Source organism: Gallus gallus, chromosome 5 (genome assembly GCF_016699485.2).
Source record: "Gallus gallus isolate bGalGal1 chromosome 5, bGalGal1.mat.broiler.GRCg7b, whole genome shotgun sequence".
NCBI lineage: Eukaryota > Metazoa > Chordata > Aves > Galliformes > Phasianidae > Gallus > Gallus gallus.
This window is the reverse complement of record NC_052536.1, coordinates 43,381,198-43,396,831: the sequence shown is the minus strand read 5'-3', so window position 1 is coordinate 43,396,831 and position 15,634 is coordinate 43,381,198. Positions and strand designations below refer to the sequence as shown.

Here is a 15,634-nt window from a genome sequence, read left to right as displayed (position 1 = left end):
TATCCCTTCCTTTCACCATATTCATTTTCAGAATAATTACTGTAGTGATCATAGAATCGTACAGTCATTAAGGTTAGAAGAGATCTCGAACATCATCGCGTTCAGCCATCAGCCCATCATGACGATGTCCACTCTCAGCATTGTATCTACGTGTTTCTTAAGTTACCAGGAAGGGTGGTATCACTCTGCATTTCCCCATCCTTTTCTGCTCGTTCTAGTTTCTATTGTACTCAAGTCTACTTTTCCCAAATAACCTCTCTCTGCATGTCTCCTATCTTTTCTCCACTGTGCTTTGGCTACGCAAGCAGTTAGCAAAGAATAATCTGGCTGAGTCCAAAATTACAGCTAGTCCAATGACAGTAATTCAGAACTATCAATTCCACCGCAGTCTAGCAAAATGGGGAATGATAAACTTAATATCTTTATATGGCTCGCTCAGTTGATTCATTTGCTTCCTATTCAAATACTGTGTTCATTGTAAATGCTGAAACATTTAAATGCTGGTAGAGCAGCTTTTGTTCAAAAACTGTTTTTTCCAAGCATTTCCTATTTAGAGATGTAGAAATAAACTACTCAGAATGATCCATTTTTAGGTGATTAGCCCAGTTCTCACATTGTATTTGAACCACTAGTTATCTTGAGAAATGTTGCTGCCAGGAAAAGGTTGTGTTATGAGTACTTGTTTCAATATTTCTGCACATGCTAACTTCCAGGGCAAAGGGAACTGATATGGAAGTGACTTTTCTGAGATCTGAACAAGATTTCCCTGTCAATTAAGCTTATGTGAAAGACCAGAGCAAGAAGTTAGCATATACAAGGCTGCAGTATTCATTGCCAGAGTCAGCCAGCTTTGTCGCACACCTGTGGGACCTGTGATGCTGGACAAAATAACCTGCAACCTCTATTAGAGCCTTTGGTGGAGATGCTGGAAGACTTGTTTCTAAGTGCTTTTCTTCTAACGTAGCTGGTGTTGCTCAGCTTCTCCAACCACACAGGAATCTGGTAGAATTTTAACCCACCGCTGCAGTAGGTTCCTTTTTTGAATCAAATGTTTTTTGTTGTTTTTTTTTCCTGTGGAACTGAGTAGCTTCGTGCCAGGAAGGGACATTCTCACTTCTGAAATGTGTTCTTGCCTCTGCAGAGCAAAGAAGTACTCAGGAAAGCAAGAGGCTTCTGGTCGGTACCACAGGGAGGTGAGCATTGCTCTGCAAACTTCCTGGCTGCTGTTACCAGCAGAGAGAAGAGCAAAGTAGGCACTCATTACTAGATAGCAGCTGCGCTTCATCATCTGGGGGACTGTCAGTGATTCAGCCTCTGTCATTTATGCAAGATATTTGGCCACTTCATCTAGAACTGAATTTATTAATACCAAACTTAAAACCAATTATAAACTGTTACAAATACCCTCTGAACGCCTCCCTGAGATACTTGCTTATAGGGGTTCTTAAAAAACATACAGTATCCATCTTCTAAATACTCGGGGTCTTCATACAACTTTGCTATAGCAAATAACATTAGGATTCTTTGGAATTCCAAATCCATATGACTCATTATTTACTTAATTACTTCAAAATCCTGTATTTGGATTTAAAAGCAAACACAAAAAATCCACAAGTTCTAATATTTTGAAATTGCAACCCTCTTCTGTGAAACCCCCCCAAATAATATCATATGTGTTTGTCTTACAGATTATCAGGGTTCATCAGTCCTACTTCGGAGTAGATTCAGATTTGCTTTCCTAAACGTCAGGGAAACATAGCACCAGCCCTCATCACCCATCTTCACTTGACTGCTAGGTGTCAATAGCCAGAACATATGCTGCGGTCTCACCACAGTATCTTCGATCAGATTTCACTTAAGTCATTGAATTGAAAATAAATTAACAACCCAAACCCAAATTGGATTTTGGTAAGATAGGTGTTCCAGTTAGTTTTCACCGTAGGAAAACACATGCTGTTCAACTCCATTATTCTTAAACACCAAGATTTTTAGTTGAACGTGGTGTCACCTGGGAGGAAGGATCTGCAATGTTATCACACGCTGAACTACAGGGACCAAGGCACGGCCTCCTTACCCTCCCGCCAAGCTGTGCAGGGCACAGATGTCAGCTGCAGCACCATGCACGCTACCCACAGATCAGACCTGCACCCACACAGGCAGTTAATGAATCAATAAGATGCAGGCTAACATCTTGATCAATTTTTGACAGCGTCAGTGTTCCTGGAGCCATAGAAGTGGGATGAATTGTTGCAGTGAGTTTTCTGTCAGACTGGTAGCCCCCTCCTCCCCCTTCATCCCATCCCACCCCAGCACACAAAGCAAATGCCCCATACCTGGAGACGTTTTAGGATATGCGTGCCTGAGTGATTAATAAAATAAGCATGATAATGAATAATCTATGTTAAGCATTTTCTTACCCTTTATTTTTTCATTATGATCAGAAGAGGAATATGATTAACAGCAGTTTAAACTTTAGCAGTACAATTTCAGTATTAAATATAAAACTACACTGCAAGTTGATGTATTTTAAAAATGGTTATGTATACTCTAGCCTTAAATTTATGTATCAAATACAACTCAATTGTTTCTTGCCTTGACAATTAACACATCTAACAAGTTTCAACAAGCCAGACATCCATCTTTTCCATTAAAAAAAATAAGCAAGCACACCAACTCTTATTCATAACAAGGGGGTGCAAAGATTCAACACTTTCCTGAGTGTTGTGCAAAGAAAAACATGTTTTGAGAAGGTTAGTTAAATAAGTGTAATGACAAATCTGAAGCTAAGCTGGAGGACCTTTTGATTAACTTCATATTTCATATATTACTTGCATCAGTTGAGAGCAACATGAGTTACAGAACTTCCATGAAAACAAGCCACTTACAAGCAGGTGGTTAAGCTTGATCAGTTTATTAAAAGGATTATATGACACGGTTGCCTGCAATAGCAGGGGACTGGATCTGATGACCCAGGAAGTTCTTTCCAGTCCCATGTTTCTAAGCCATGCACCAAGTGTATCCAGCCCACACTTTCACATTTGGAAAAAGCCAAAGCCACACGCACACACACACACAAAAAAAAAAGTCCTTGATGACACCACTTCTTCTCTAGATATTCACTATGCAGAAAGGAACAGAGCTAAAGTCCTGTACAGAGGATACATTTACTCGAGGTTGATGTGGTACTGAAGTCAGTTAATTAGATACCTCCAGGCAGATTCAGTTACAGGGCATACCAACACTGCACGCTGCCAGACAATTTCTAATCAAGCCAAGAACCTCTTGCAGGAATGAGGTCTCTGCTAGCAAGCACAGAGCACACCGAATAAGCTAAAAGCAGCTGTTCTTAAATGAACTACCCTACCAACCATGAGTGAATGACAGATAGATGGTAAGAAGTATTTACCTACTAGACAAGATCTCTGCACACTCAGGCAGAAGTAATTAGCTCAGAGCAGCAACCGTTGCTCCTACCTTGCCTGCCTCTCCAGTACATTCTCTTTAAAAGCCAGTCTGCAGAATCAGCGCAGCCCTTCTCAAGCACTACCTAAGTAGCAGTTCACAGCTGCCATGCAAGGCTTTACTTGCCAAATGGTAGTCAGGCATTTTCATCACAGCAGCTGGTTTGTTATGACGGCATACGCAGCCATAGCAATAGCCTTTACAACTAGAGATCTATGCTACCGCCTAGATTCAACCCATCTAACTTTCAGGCACTTGGTTAAGTTATCTGGGTACTTGGTCACCCAGAACCACCCCCAACAACCAAAAAAAACCCAAACAACCTAAGAATCACTGAAGGCAGACAGTTTTAATTGCCTCTTGGAGGTGTCCCTTTACCCCCAGAGTGAGGCTGCATTTCTAACCAACCAAGTTCTTAACACAGGCACCTCAGTTAGACAGGATGAATGGAGACTCACATCTCTCAAAAGATTGTATCAGCACTCTCCAAAACCAAAGGCAATTAAGCAATTTAGATTTGCAACTCCAGTTACATTTGGAAACAAACTTAATCAAGTAATGAAGCTGTAGTCCCTCCCTCCCAAGCATTAACAGCCTTCCACATGGAGGCTCTGCTATTAAAAAAAATAACATTCTTTTTTCAAACAAAGAAGAGCCGGCACAGCTGCTTTGCCACTCATTCATGGGGAAGCTGAAGGATCAGAGAACACTTACTCAAAGACCTGGAATGACTAAGCATTGCTAGTGCATGCAAAGCAGAAGTAACAAGACTTTTAAAAATTAACCCTAGTCCTCTTCTCCACCCCATAAAATTCATGCAAGTGTTTGAGAAGATAGTCAAGACATAATAGCCCCAGTTTCCAAAAAGGCTTATTTCTTTTAAGCATATTGTAAGAGAAACGTTCATTTCTTTTCTTTCTGTGGGTAGAGAAACGCATTTTTGGCATGTTCGATAATCACAGATCTCTATGCAGCCCATGCTGTTCTAGTGCTCCAACTGGTTTCTATAACCTGTCAAAAAAAACATAGCAACCTATCCATATTTCCCCCAGTATTGACATGCACGCTGAGAGCTCTCCACTTTAGTGAAATGAGGTGTTACTTCTGTGCTGATAGTTGACGAGTCAGCATTACACGACTTTAAGACCAACTAAATTAACATTGTCGTAATATGAAAGGCAAGCACAAGTTCATTTATTTATAGCAAAGGTCTTGGGTTACAGGAGGTCAGTTCTTGCCATCTTGAAAAGATAGGGGATAACTTATTGCATACATGTGCATTATAATTTAGCAGCAAGTCATTCATAGAAACGCTTCCCTCCTACTGCTTTTTTTGGTTTATCATCTCAATTACATATATATTTTAGCTTTACAAAGCATTTAACACCACCTTTAAGTTAATGGTCTTTTATTGGAAAAAAAGACTAGCATTTACAACTTGGAATGGACATAAATTGTAATATCTTGAACAGCAATGTTGATAGTTGTGCTGAAGTCCACAGGCTACTCCGCCAGCTCCAAGTCATGGTACAGAAGGTTTTAAAAATATGAGAGTCCAAAGATGCTCCCTTGGTGAAGGTTTCTTTTAAAAATTTTGTGAACGGTAACAGCCCGACACCCGTTTCACTATAGTGCAATGCAGACAATGTTAAACCAATATTTTTTAACACAGACATGCCATCCATAGTTAAGATCATCGTATTTTTGGAGCACACTGCTACGTACAGGAGAACCATTCAACCTTTAGGGCATTTTCTCTAAGTTTCGTATCCTTCAACCATTTTTGCTGTATACCATCCTGAGGTATAAACCAATTTTAAAGTAAACCAGCTATGACAATTTATACTACAAATTGATCTAGAATCCACTGTCGAACAAAAGAGTGGATCTTCGAGTTTTGTTTTTTTTTTCCTTTTAATACAAATGTCTGACTGTGCTCAATTGTCAAGCTGCATGCATGAAAAACTGGCCAGCCCAAACAGTGTAATAGTCATTAGCAAATGGAACTTTCGAGTTCACTAAGTGCTTCCTTTTTTTTTTTTAATTTATTTATTTTCAAGGTAGTACAATTAATTATATTGTAAAACTGATGTTTAACTTGATCTTTTGGGGACAGGACCACCAACCATTACATGCAGTTTGTGGACAGAAGGTATTTTGACATTCAGTTTTGCTATACAGAAACAGAATGAATAAATGAACTTTTTTTGCAAGAGGTAAGTAAAAGATTCAATTTGATTCTTCTAGAGGAAAAAAGGTGTAAAGGAGGTCTCTTCACTTTGCAGTCATCATCTGTACGAATTCTGAAAAGATAAAAGGTCACCAATTTATTGTCTCTAAAGTACTTTCAACTGTTACATAAATCTTAAGCCTCGCATAAAAAACTTCACTGCATCTGATTTTCATCCACAAAAGTGGACGTGTGCATAAGCTGGTTGCCTCCAAGTGCTAGGACATGCATCCTACCCAGCATACATTCACTAAATCCGATCAGTGGTTTGCGTCAATATAAGTATCCATTACCTTCATAGTTGACTTGCCCATCCCCATCGATGTCTGCTTCTCTGATCATTTCATCTACTTCTTCGTCTGTTAGCTTTTCTCCTAAGTTTGTCATAACATGACGTAGCTCTGCTGCACTGATATAGCCATTGCCATCCTGTGGGGAAAGTTTCACAAGATCATCATCAACAACCCTGATAATGGTTAACACTGGAACTACACCTAGGTTTCTAGAGACTGCTTTTAAGCTAGCCTTATGGCATGTGAAACACATCCACTATACTGCATAACCCTCCAGCATGTACCAGTCCCATTACCTTATGAAACTTACATCCCACCAAATCCTTATCTAATTATTGTACTTAGAAGAATAAACTGCAATATTTAACATACTAGATTTTTAACTGTGGTAAGGCATTTTTAATGCTTCTAAAGATCTTTCAAAAAAATGTTCATTTCCTCTCTGCTGCCTAAGTAGAAAAAAAGATCAACTTCCCTACCAGCAACACTGAAAATCAGCTTTCTATTTTGTGTAGCGTTGTTTCTATGAAGAGACCACGTGCAGCTAGGTTAGGCTTCTTGTTTAAGATTTAGAAGAAATCACACTTTCAAAAAAAAGCATTTAAGTTCTACTCATAAGCAGCTGTGAAAAGCGCAATGGCAAGAAGAGAATGCTGATTCTAAGTCAGCATTCCCATTAGTAACATCCAAACCTACAGCATATATCCAGACATCTCAGGAATTGTCTCCTGCCTACATGAAAAATGCACTAGCTTACAGCAGGGCTTTTGATGGTGTCATACCTGCCATCACTTAAATTTAGTCTGCAAAAATAAAATCAGAGGGGAGATGAGAGCTAACTGAAGAATCCAACATTTCCATGCGCTCTCCATCAGAGACTTGCTTTCCATGAAAAGAAGTAGTGAAACCTTCTTTGGCATGAGCTTATCAGGTACGTCAGCCACTGCACAATAATTCTCTTGTAACAACTGAGGGAAACCCCTCCTCTAACAATAGCTTGTCAGAATTTTTGTCATGTACACCCAGGTATCCTTACTGAAGATGGGAGCTGAGCTTAAGTTCCACTGAAAGCAACTTCCAAGTCCATACCTCGGATGCAGGAAGTGCAATACTTCATGTCCCTGTAAATACTAGTGACATCTTGCTTCAGAAGCTTTCATGAAGTATCAATCTCACACAATCACACAAACATTTCCCCAGTTCCCCAAAGTCAGTAAGTACAGAAGATTAAAAGACATCCTTTCACACCCCAAGCATCACGTTCTGCTCATCTCTGCCCCTAAGGGAAGGCCAGTAAGTTTTCTTCCAAGAACCTTAAGTTCAGCCCTGCTGTGTAAGTAGGTACAACCTCCTTGCTCTGCAACAGGGCAGACTACTGTTGCCAATTCCCCTCCTTGTACTACAGGACTTTTATACTAAAGAACTTTTCTGCTTCCAGGTGAGAAAGCGCTGAGGAAAAGATGGGCATCATTGCTGCTTCTGAAGATACTCGAAGATGTAGGAATACCTTGTCAAAGACTCGGAATGCCTCACGGATTTCTTCCTCGCTGTCTGTGTCCTTCATTTTTCTGGCCATCATGGTTAAAAATTCAGGAAAGTCAATAGTGCCATTACCTTAATGAAAAGAAATTCCCCAAAATTAAAACTTTCATGCTTATTTTTATGCAAGAAAATCTAGTATTTCATTTAGCCAGGGACAAGAGTCAGAATGACAGGTTATCTACACTATCCTTCTGTAAGAACCTCATGTTTTCCCATGTTGTTACTGCTGCCTTTTTTCTTTTACAATACACAAAAGTCACTTCCACCTCAGTGTTTCAGTACAAGTTCTAAAGCTGCCCTCTCCAGGACAAGCCACAACTTTTCACCACCCAAGTCACAAACAGAATGTCACAGTCTGACAATCCAAGGTTAACCAATTTGCAGACTCATCTACTTAATGTCATTCCTCGTAATTCATCATTTAATTTGTCCAGACTCTTCCCAAATGCCATATACTGTTCTAGAAGATCAATATAAATCCGCAGCATCTAAACTCTGAAAAAGTTCCTTGTTTAAAATCAATTTCATTAACCCATGTTGCACACCACAAAAGTAATGCACAACTTTAAGGGCCAAAAGGCATCTGAAAACTTAGGAGGAAAAGCTGCCATTATTTGATATTTCCCATAAGCTCAACAAGTATTCTGATACATGTGTCACTGCAGAAACTGAAAATCTGGTATTTAAACTCCTCAAAGTAAGGATTCAAACTTGAGACTGCTCGAAGCCAAGAAAAACAGTCAATAAAGTTCCTCCAAAGAGCACAAAGCAGGTTAGCAGTCACAATTCAACCCTACACGCTGAAGGAACTCACTATACAGCGAAGATCTACCCATTTCTTGAAGGAAATAAACTCGTCCAGTAAATATCACAAAGCAGGTAAAGGCAGTTTCAGAAAGCGTTCATCATTTAGGGATTCCAGACTGAAATGTACAGCTATTTATAATGGCAAGCTTCATTTACCAACTGGAATACAGGTCTCGCACAAATCTTAAACTCTCAATGAACTGTAGACCATTAGCAAAGCATCTTGCCATAAAACAAGTTTAAACATATGGGCAGGGCACACTTATCTGAAATCCACAGTCTCTTTTCAGTTTTAATCAACCAGTGCAACACTGCAGAATGGTGCCTGAATAAACCACTATACACATCTACATATCACTGCAAATCCTGAGAATCAGGAAGTTTCAGTATCTGCAAAGACAGCTGGCAATTACGCTCAACTGCCATTTTTTAAATGCAAATTTAACCTAAGTTTGACAATCAAGTAATTTGTGCCCTAACCTATGCACTTTCTATTCTTCAACATACTGCAGAAAGCATCTATCAGCCAACATGTGATCAAAGCCTTGGCACCAGCAAGTATGGGAGGCACTTCTTTTTTTCTAATTGTCAGTCTGCCTTAAGTCTCAGAAACAAAAACTTGTCATTATCTCTTCTGGCATCCATGTGAAGTGATTCTGATCAAGACTGACATACGGTTTTCCTACTTCTGCAAGTGATAGCCTCCAGCCCCACCCCCTATTAGTGACCCAATACACTACATTAAACTATGCAGTCTCTCCCTGTAGCATTTTCAACTCTTCAGAGTCCAGCACTATCCCATTCTAATCACATCTTTGGCCTTAACACAAAACTAGACATTAGCACAGAACAACATGGGCCAATGAAACATGTCTACAAAAGCTACGTGGGAACACAGGTTAAACGCAGGTCAGGGTAAGCTGGGCAGCAATAGGAAGCCTGCAACCCATAAAATATTAAAGACTAACAGCATGACTTTGTCTTTGCCCATCCTCTTTCAGATCCTCACTTAAGACTGCTAGCATCTTCGCTGTGCAGAGAACAACAAAGAATAACCAGACGCCTCTCAGTTTACTTTAGCCAGTATTTTGAAATCTGGCTTCAGAAGAACAGTGTCACAGCAACTTCTTTATACACTCTGAGCACGGAAGACATATACTTAGAACACTCAGCATTAGAACCATCTTTCTAACACTTACCATCAGCATCTACCTCGTTGATCATATCCTGTAATTCTGCTTCTGTTGGATTTTGACCCAGCGACCTCATGACAGTTCCCAGTTCTTTTGTTGTGATAGTACCATCACCATCTTTGTCAAATAGGGAAAAGGCTTCCTTGAATTCTAGAGGCAGAAACAGTCCCATTGTTTAATAACAGTGCCAGCATAAGGTAAAACTGCATATAAAAATCCATTCCAGTGATAATGCTTAGTAATATTTTAAGAAACAAGCTTGCCCATAGATTACCACAATTAGCATTTTCAAGTATTAAGAAAAAACAGTTACAGTACCACCTATAGCTTGCACAGACACATGACATAGGCTTCAATGTACTACCACCACATCACAATGCTGGTATATCTCAACACCTTGTTGCGTGAACCACTGTTGTATCATAAATAGCTGTGTAGGATAAACGAAGGGAACCCTACAGTTTCCTCTTTCACCATCAAATGGCTTATGGGAATAATAAGAATACGATGAGTAAAGTGATAACACTAAAGTAACAGAATAAGACTTAGTGTTGACCTCAGGTGGGCATGACTGGTCTCCAGAAGGCCCAATACTGCTCCTTCTCCCCATTAGTCTGTATTAGACACACTCTTAGAAATTAAGACATCAATTTAAGGCTTATTTGTCGTCATTTCACCTCAAGTTTATATTCTCAAGAAAAAGATACCTAGTTCTGCCTTGACTTCAAGCAGCGCAATCGAGATTCTAGCAATTACTTGTTTGCAAGAAATATAGGTAGGCCTGGCTCAAATCATCTCCAATCCAAGGAAGCAGCACACACCAGGATGGAACTACCAGTAATCTTCCAGAACTTTTTTTTTTTTTAAGAACGGAGTACTTTTACTTTAAGTGCTAGCACAGATTTGAAACTATAGAAAGACGACTTGTCCATTGTATTTGAGGTTTTTTTCATTCACAAGGAATTAGCCAAGAAAGGTATTTATCAAGAAACTTACCAGCAATCTGCTCTTCGGTCAGCTGGTCAGCCTACATGAAGAATAGGACATTTTAGAATAACACTTCACTTCTAGCTATGTCAAGCCCCAAGACACTTTCTTTTCATTTCAGCAGCAATTTATCATCATTAAAGTCATTTTCAACCCCTGGAATTCCCCCGCTGCCAGAAGATCCCACTCACCTATACACAACGCAGCCATTTCCAAAGACACGAAAGCCACTTTGCCTCAGAGCTGCCCATTAATAATCAGATATGCCATCCTTCAGCTCAGAGAACCCCATTTGGTCAAGTGAAGGACACCAGGCGGGCTCCTTGTAATTGGTCAGAGAGGCATGAAATCCTTAATGACATGTGTTTAGAGTTTCACATCACATCAGATGTCATTTCCAGAAGCACGGCGCCCTGATCAAGCATAGGGGGCATTTGCACGCGGGTGGGCTGATGACAAGTGTGCCACCTAGTGATCCTCCACAGGTCCGTCCTCCCAGCACAGCCCCAGCGTGAGCCTGCAGCGTGCTTTGCTGAAAGGGCTGTGCTGCAACAGGAGGAACTGCTGCTCAGCATCAGAAATTTTCACCATCCAACAGAAACAAAGTGCCAGCTCAAGCCCTGTGTAATTCCTTCACCCAGCCAAGCACCGCAAGACATCCCCTACCATCATAAAGGCCATTCCGTGCATCCCTTTAGGCAGCACGATGGAAAGCACCTGCCTGTGACCTTCTGCTCACGGGTAGACTAGCACTGCACCCCAGGGGCTCAGCAGGCAGGAACACAGCCGCAGCCCCTAACCGTGCCAACCACATCCTTCCAGAAGGCTCCATCAGGACAAGCAGGGCATCACCCACACCTCCGGCCCTTCCACTAAGGGAGCTAAGCAGCTCTTTAGAGAAAGAATGGCAAATAACTCTTCTCGCTGACAAGAAAGCAAACCTGAAACAGGATTTTACACACCCCGACACAGGTATTGGTGAACACAAGGTATCAACTCCTTTAAAGCCCATTTTTGGAGGAGCTTGTACAAAGCCCAATAAATGACCGCATAGGGCTACGAAAGGCATCTTGTAACCCTTTTGTCTTGAAACCCCATTATTCTCAGGTACAGCAGCTGGGTAACTACAGCAGAGAGCACCGAACGCAATGGGGAACTCCCTGGCTGTACGTCTGTTAAGGCACAGGGGAACAGCACAGGGCTGAATGCCTAACGTACGCATTAAGTATCAAACGGGCTGCATCTGTGCTTCACTGCTTTTTGTAACATTTTAATGCCTGTACGGGGTGACTAACCAACGCCACGTACTGGGTGGTTAAAACCCGCAAAAACGCTCGCAGTTAAAAACCAATTATCTTGTGGAACCAACCAGCTGCAGAAAACACACCCAAAACGCACTTTGGCTTCCCACTCTCACTGCAGTTTTCCAGCAAATGCGAGATTTTACAGCTCACGGACATTTACGTAACAGCCGCACGCCCCGCAGGCCGGGAGGCAGAGCCCCGCCTCGGCACGACCTGCGGCCCGCGGCACCGCTCCGCGTCCCGTTGCGCGGGGCTCCTTCCTGCCGCCGCGCTCAGGGGCGGTGGCGGCGGCTCCCGGGCACGCCGCGCCTCGGCCGGAGCCGCACCCCCCACCCCCTCCGCCCCCCCCCCGCCTCCCGTGTCCGAGTGATGTCAGCGCTGCCCGGCAGGAAGGCGAGATGGAGAGACAGCGCCGAGCTACACCCAGATGGCCGCGGAGCGATTAGAGCTCAGCCGCAGCCCGAGCTCTCGCGGAAACCGGAGCCGCGGGGAAAAATAAACCCGAGCGCTTCCCCGGCCCTTCCTCTTTCGGGGAGGCCGTGCCGGCACGGAGGCTGTGTGTTTCCACGGCGGGGCCGGCGCTCGCGCAACAGGCGGCGGCCGCGCTGCAGCACTGCGGCCCCGCTCCGCTCCCCACCCCGCGGCCGTCCCTCCCCCCGCAGCCAACCCCGGGGCTGGGGAGCTCCGCCGCCTCTCCCGCCGAGCCCCCTCGCGGGGCCGGGGACGCGAGCGAGGCGCGCTACCCACTCCCCCCCCACCCCCACCCCTCCGTAGCCGGGGGTGCGCGGAGGCTGGGGAGGAAGAGGAGGAGACATGATGTAATGCGGGCGGCGATGCTGCGCTTTTTGGGGATGGGGGGGAGGGGGGGGTGCGAGGGCGCAATAGCCGCAGCGCGGTGCCCTCCCCCGGCCGGCCCCCCCCGCTCCCTGCGCAGTGCAGCTGTGCCGGGCTCCCGCCGCAGCCCCGCGGAGCCGCGCCCGGCCCTTCCGGAGGGCAGCGCGGGGAGGGCGAGGCGGGAGGGAGAGAGGGCGGGCGGCGCCGCACGGCCGCGCTGAAGGCCGGGGTCCCGCTCTGCAGGGCCCGGAGAAAGGGGAAGGGAGGAGAAGGAAAAGGCCCGGCGAGCCGCGCAGCGCGGCGGGGGGGAGCGCCGCCGGGCGGGAAGGGCCGCGGCCTCCCGCCACCCCCGCGCCGCGAGGTTCCGCCGTTACCCCGCCGCTCCCCGCGCACTGCCCCCCGAACCCGCGGCCGTGCTACGTACCATGGCGCGGCGGCGGCGGGCCCGACGGCGGCTGCACGAACTGCGCGACCACGAGCGGCGGCGGCTGCTGCCTCCTCCCCGGCGCGGTGCGAGAAGTGCTGGGGGTGTGAGCCTGCGCCGCGCCGCTATATATGGAGCGCTGTATCCCTCCGCCGGAGCGGGGCCTTTTTCTCTCCTCCCCGGCGCGGTATGGGTGAGGGTGACTGCGGCGAGCAGCCCTGCCCCCTTCGCCGCCCGGCCCCTCCCCCCCGGCGGCCCGCTCCCACCCCCCGCAGCGCTGCGGAGCCGGGGCTCGGCGGTGCCCCCGTCCCCTCTCCCCTCGCCCTGAGGTAAGACCCGGGCAGGGGCGCCAGACGGCACGGCGCTGAGCGGCCCCGGGACGGAGATGCCCTCCGGAGGGGCTGCGGGAGCACAGGTGTACTGCGGTGGTCTCGGCGCGTTTGTCAGCACCGGCACCCAGAGCACGGCAACGTTCAGTCCAGAATCAGACGATCTGCGGCTGACGTGTCGCTTCAGCCCCTGCTCAGCAGAACTACAAGCGAGGAGCAGCACGAGCACGTCCTGAAGTCAGGCGTTCCCTTCACGACCCCTCTCTCTGCCCCGGGTTTTGGGGGTTTTGTCCCCCAACCGATGATAACCAGGGTAAACACCGAAGCATTCGCATTGTGCCTTCTCCGATAGGTACAGAAGCACACCAGCCTGGATCTATGCTGCGACCCAGCATTCCGCTTCCCTTCACAACAGCACCCTCAGCTCCGAGCTCCTCGTAGCCGAGATGCTTTCAGCGAAGGCTGTACCCTGGGCCCATCTGTGCCGGAGGCCAGCAGCACCTCCTGCCATAATCCAGGTGTTCTGTTCACAGCATAGCCATCACAAAAAGCGTTTTCCTATATATATTTTTTTTGTCTGATACATACTTTCCGCTTTGAAATACAGACAAAATAGGTTATGTTTAGGTAGGAAATTGTTTGCTGAACAATTTCAGTAGCTCTACCAACATAGTTACAATTTATTTGCTTGCCTTTCTGGGCAGGGTGATAGGGTGGCAAACACAAACATTATCCACTTCCACCTAGAAATACTTCCCACTGCAAACTGCAGCGTATCTCATGTGTCATCATTTGGTCCCAGAACCATGCTGACATTTGTGTAAGTAGTGTATGAAATGGTGTCAGAAAACCGACTTGCAGCTGGCTGGTCTGCAAGTTGTAAGCTTATGGACTGCTGCCATTTTAGACACAGAATGGCTGCCTTGCTGTATTAAATATATGTCTGCTCACACAGCAAGCAGTGAGGTTGAGTTTTGTTCACGTGCAAGAACTTGCAAATTAATCTTTTGTTTTCAAACCAGACCAACAATTCTAAGCTCTTATTTTCCCGGTGTAATTTCTTTCCAGCACAAATGACACAGTGTTCAATTAGTGTGGGCCACCAGTGCTTGGCTTGGAACTCTCCAAGTCTTGGCGTGTGAAGAAGAATGTCCACGTACAAAGCATTCACTTTGCTGTGCTGCCCTTACACAGGTGAAGATCTCCTTACTGAAATGAGAACTCTACAGAAATATTGGGGTAATAAATGCATACAGTTGTCTTGCAAAGATAAATGGTCAATGCAATCTCATGGTCTTTGGCCAAAGTGTTTCTAATGCGGATGGTTGAAGGTATTTTCGATAGAATAATCAATCTCAGCAGCGTTAAATCCAACAGTTTAGAATGTGAGTGCCTTATTTCAATCTCTTAAGTTTTTTATGTACATGTAATACGTTCTTTCATTGATACAAAGCCTTCACTTGTTAAAAAGTGAAGGGATTAGATTATATCTGCTGAGGAGATTACGAGTAATTAAACTTTATGTAGATTCTTTCATAAAATATCAACATTACAATGTTTGTACATATGTGAGGAAGCTTGGCAATGTGGCACAGCCTCTTGGTCACATTCAGTGGACGTTGCCAAGGATTAACAGGACCTCTGGTAGAAGGATTGCTGGGTCTTTGTTTCCTATTTCTTCTTGTGCGTGTGTGACTACTTTTGCTAACTCTTGCTGGTTTACACTAATGATTCATTTCTACTTAAAATGGAATTTCAAAATAAAATGACTTTTTGAGTAGCTTTGAATATTGTCTCACTTCATACGAGAAAAAAAAATCAGGATGGTCAAATTAGATACCACAGATCACTTCTGCAGTAGTTTCTGCTAAATTGCGTCGTTCTGGATTTGAAAGCATTTCACAGCTAATGCTCCAAAAGTAACATTCTGACTAAGGGGATTTTTTTTTCCTAGTTTGACATATGGCAATGATGAATGTAAACAAAACAGAATATTAATCTTGCTGCTTAGTTAATGTAGAAAATCTCACCTAAACTGGTATCTGCCTGTTCCTTGTAAGCTTGCTCAGTTGCATGCTAGAGTTTGATTGCTGTTTGTTCACTTCAGACTGACATTCTGTTGTGTGCAAGCAAGAATGCTCATGTCATTCCAATGACATACAATGTCAAATGATTTGCCAGGATCATATACAGTCTCATTCAAAATCTCCAGGATCTCGGTGGGATCTG

General features: G+C 44.6%; 1 protein-coding gene across 2 annotated transcripts; it reads right to left on the bottom strand.

Moving 5' to 3' along the window:
- Nucleotides 1-2,397: 2,397 nt before the first annotated feature.
- On the bottom strand, nt 2,398-13,180 carry CALM1 (calmodulin 1 (phosphorylase kinase, delta)). 2 transcript variants are annotated; one of them, NM_001110364.2, is made up of 6 exons: nt 13,077-13,180; nt 10,524-10,554; nt 9,534-9,677; nt 7,493-7,599; nt 5,986-6,121; nt 2,398-5,765 (listed from the first exon to the last, which is right to left on the bottom strand). In NM_001110364.2, exons 1-6 carry the CDS (start codon nt 13,077-13,079, stop codon nt 5,737-5,739), a joined length of 450 nt encoding a protein of 149 aa, NP_001103834.2. In that variant the 5' UTR covers nt 13,080-13,180; the 3' UTR covers nt 2,398-5,736. The 2 variants fall into 2 exon arrangements, with proteins under 2 accessions (NP_001103834.2, XP_046797482.1); XM_046941526.1 differs by having other exon boundaries at nt 10,706-13,177.
- Nucleotides 13,181-15,634: the final 2,454 nt, after the last annotated feature.

Excerpts from the sequence above, each read along its gene's own strand:
- CALM1 (NM_001110364.2), bottom strand. Across the intron at positions 9,678-10,523 it reads GACCGAAGAGCAGATTGCTG|AATTCAAGGAAGCCTTTTCC; the intron begins GTAAGTTTCTTG and ends TTCTGCCTCTAG. Across the intron at positions 6,122-7,492 it reads CATTCCGAGTCTTTGACAAG|GATGGCAATGGCTATATCAG; the intron begins GTATTCCTACAT and ends CTTTCCCCACAG.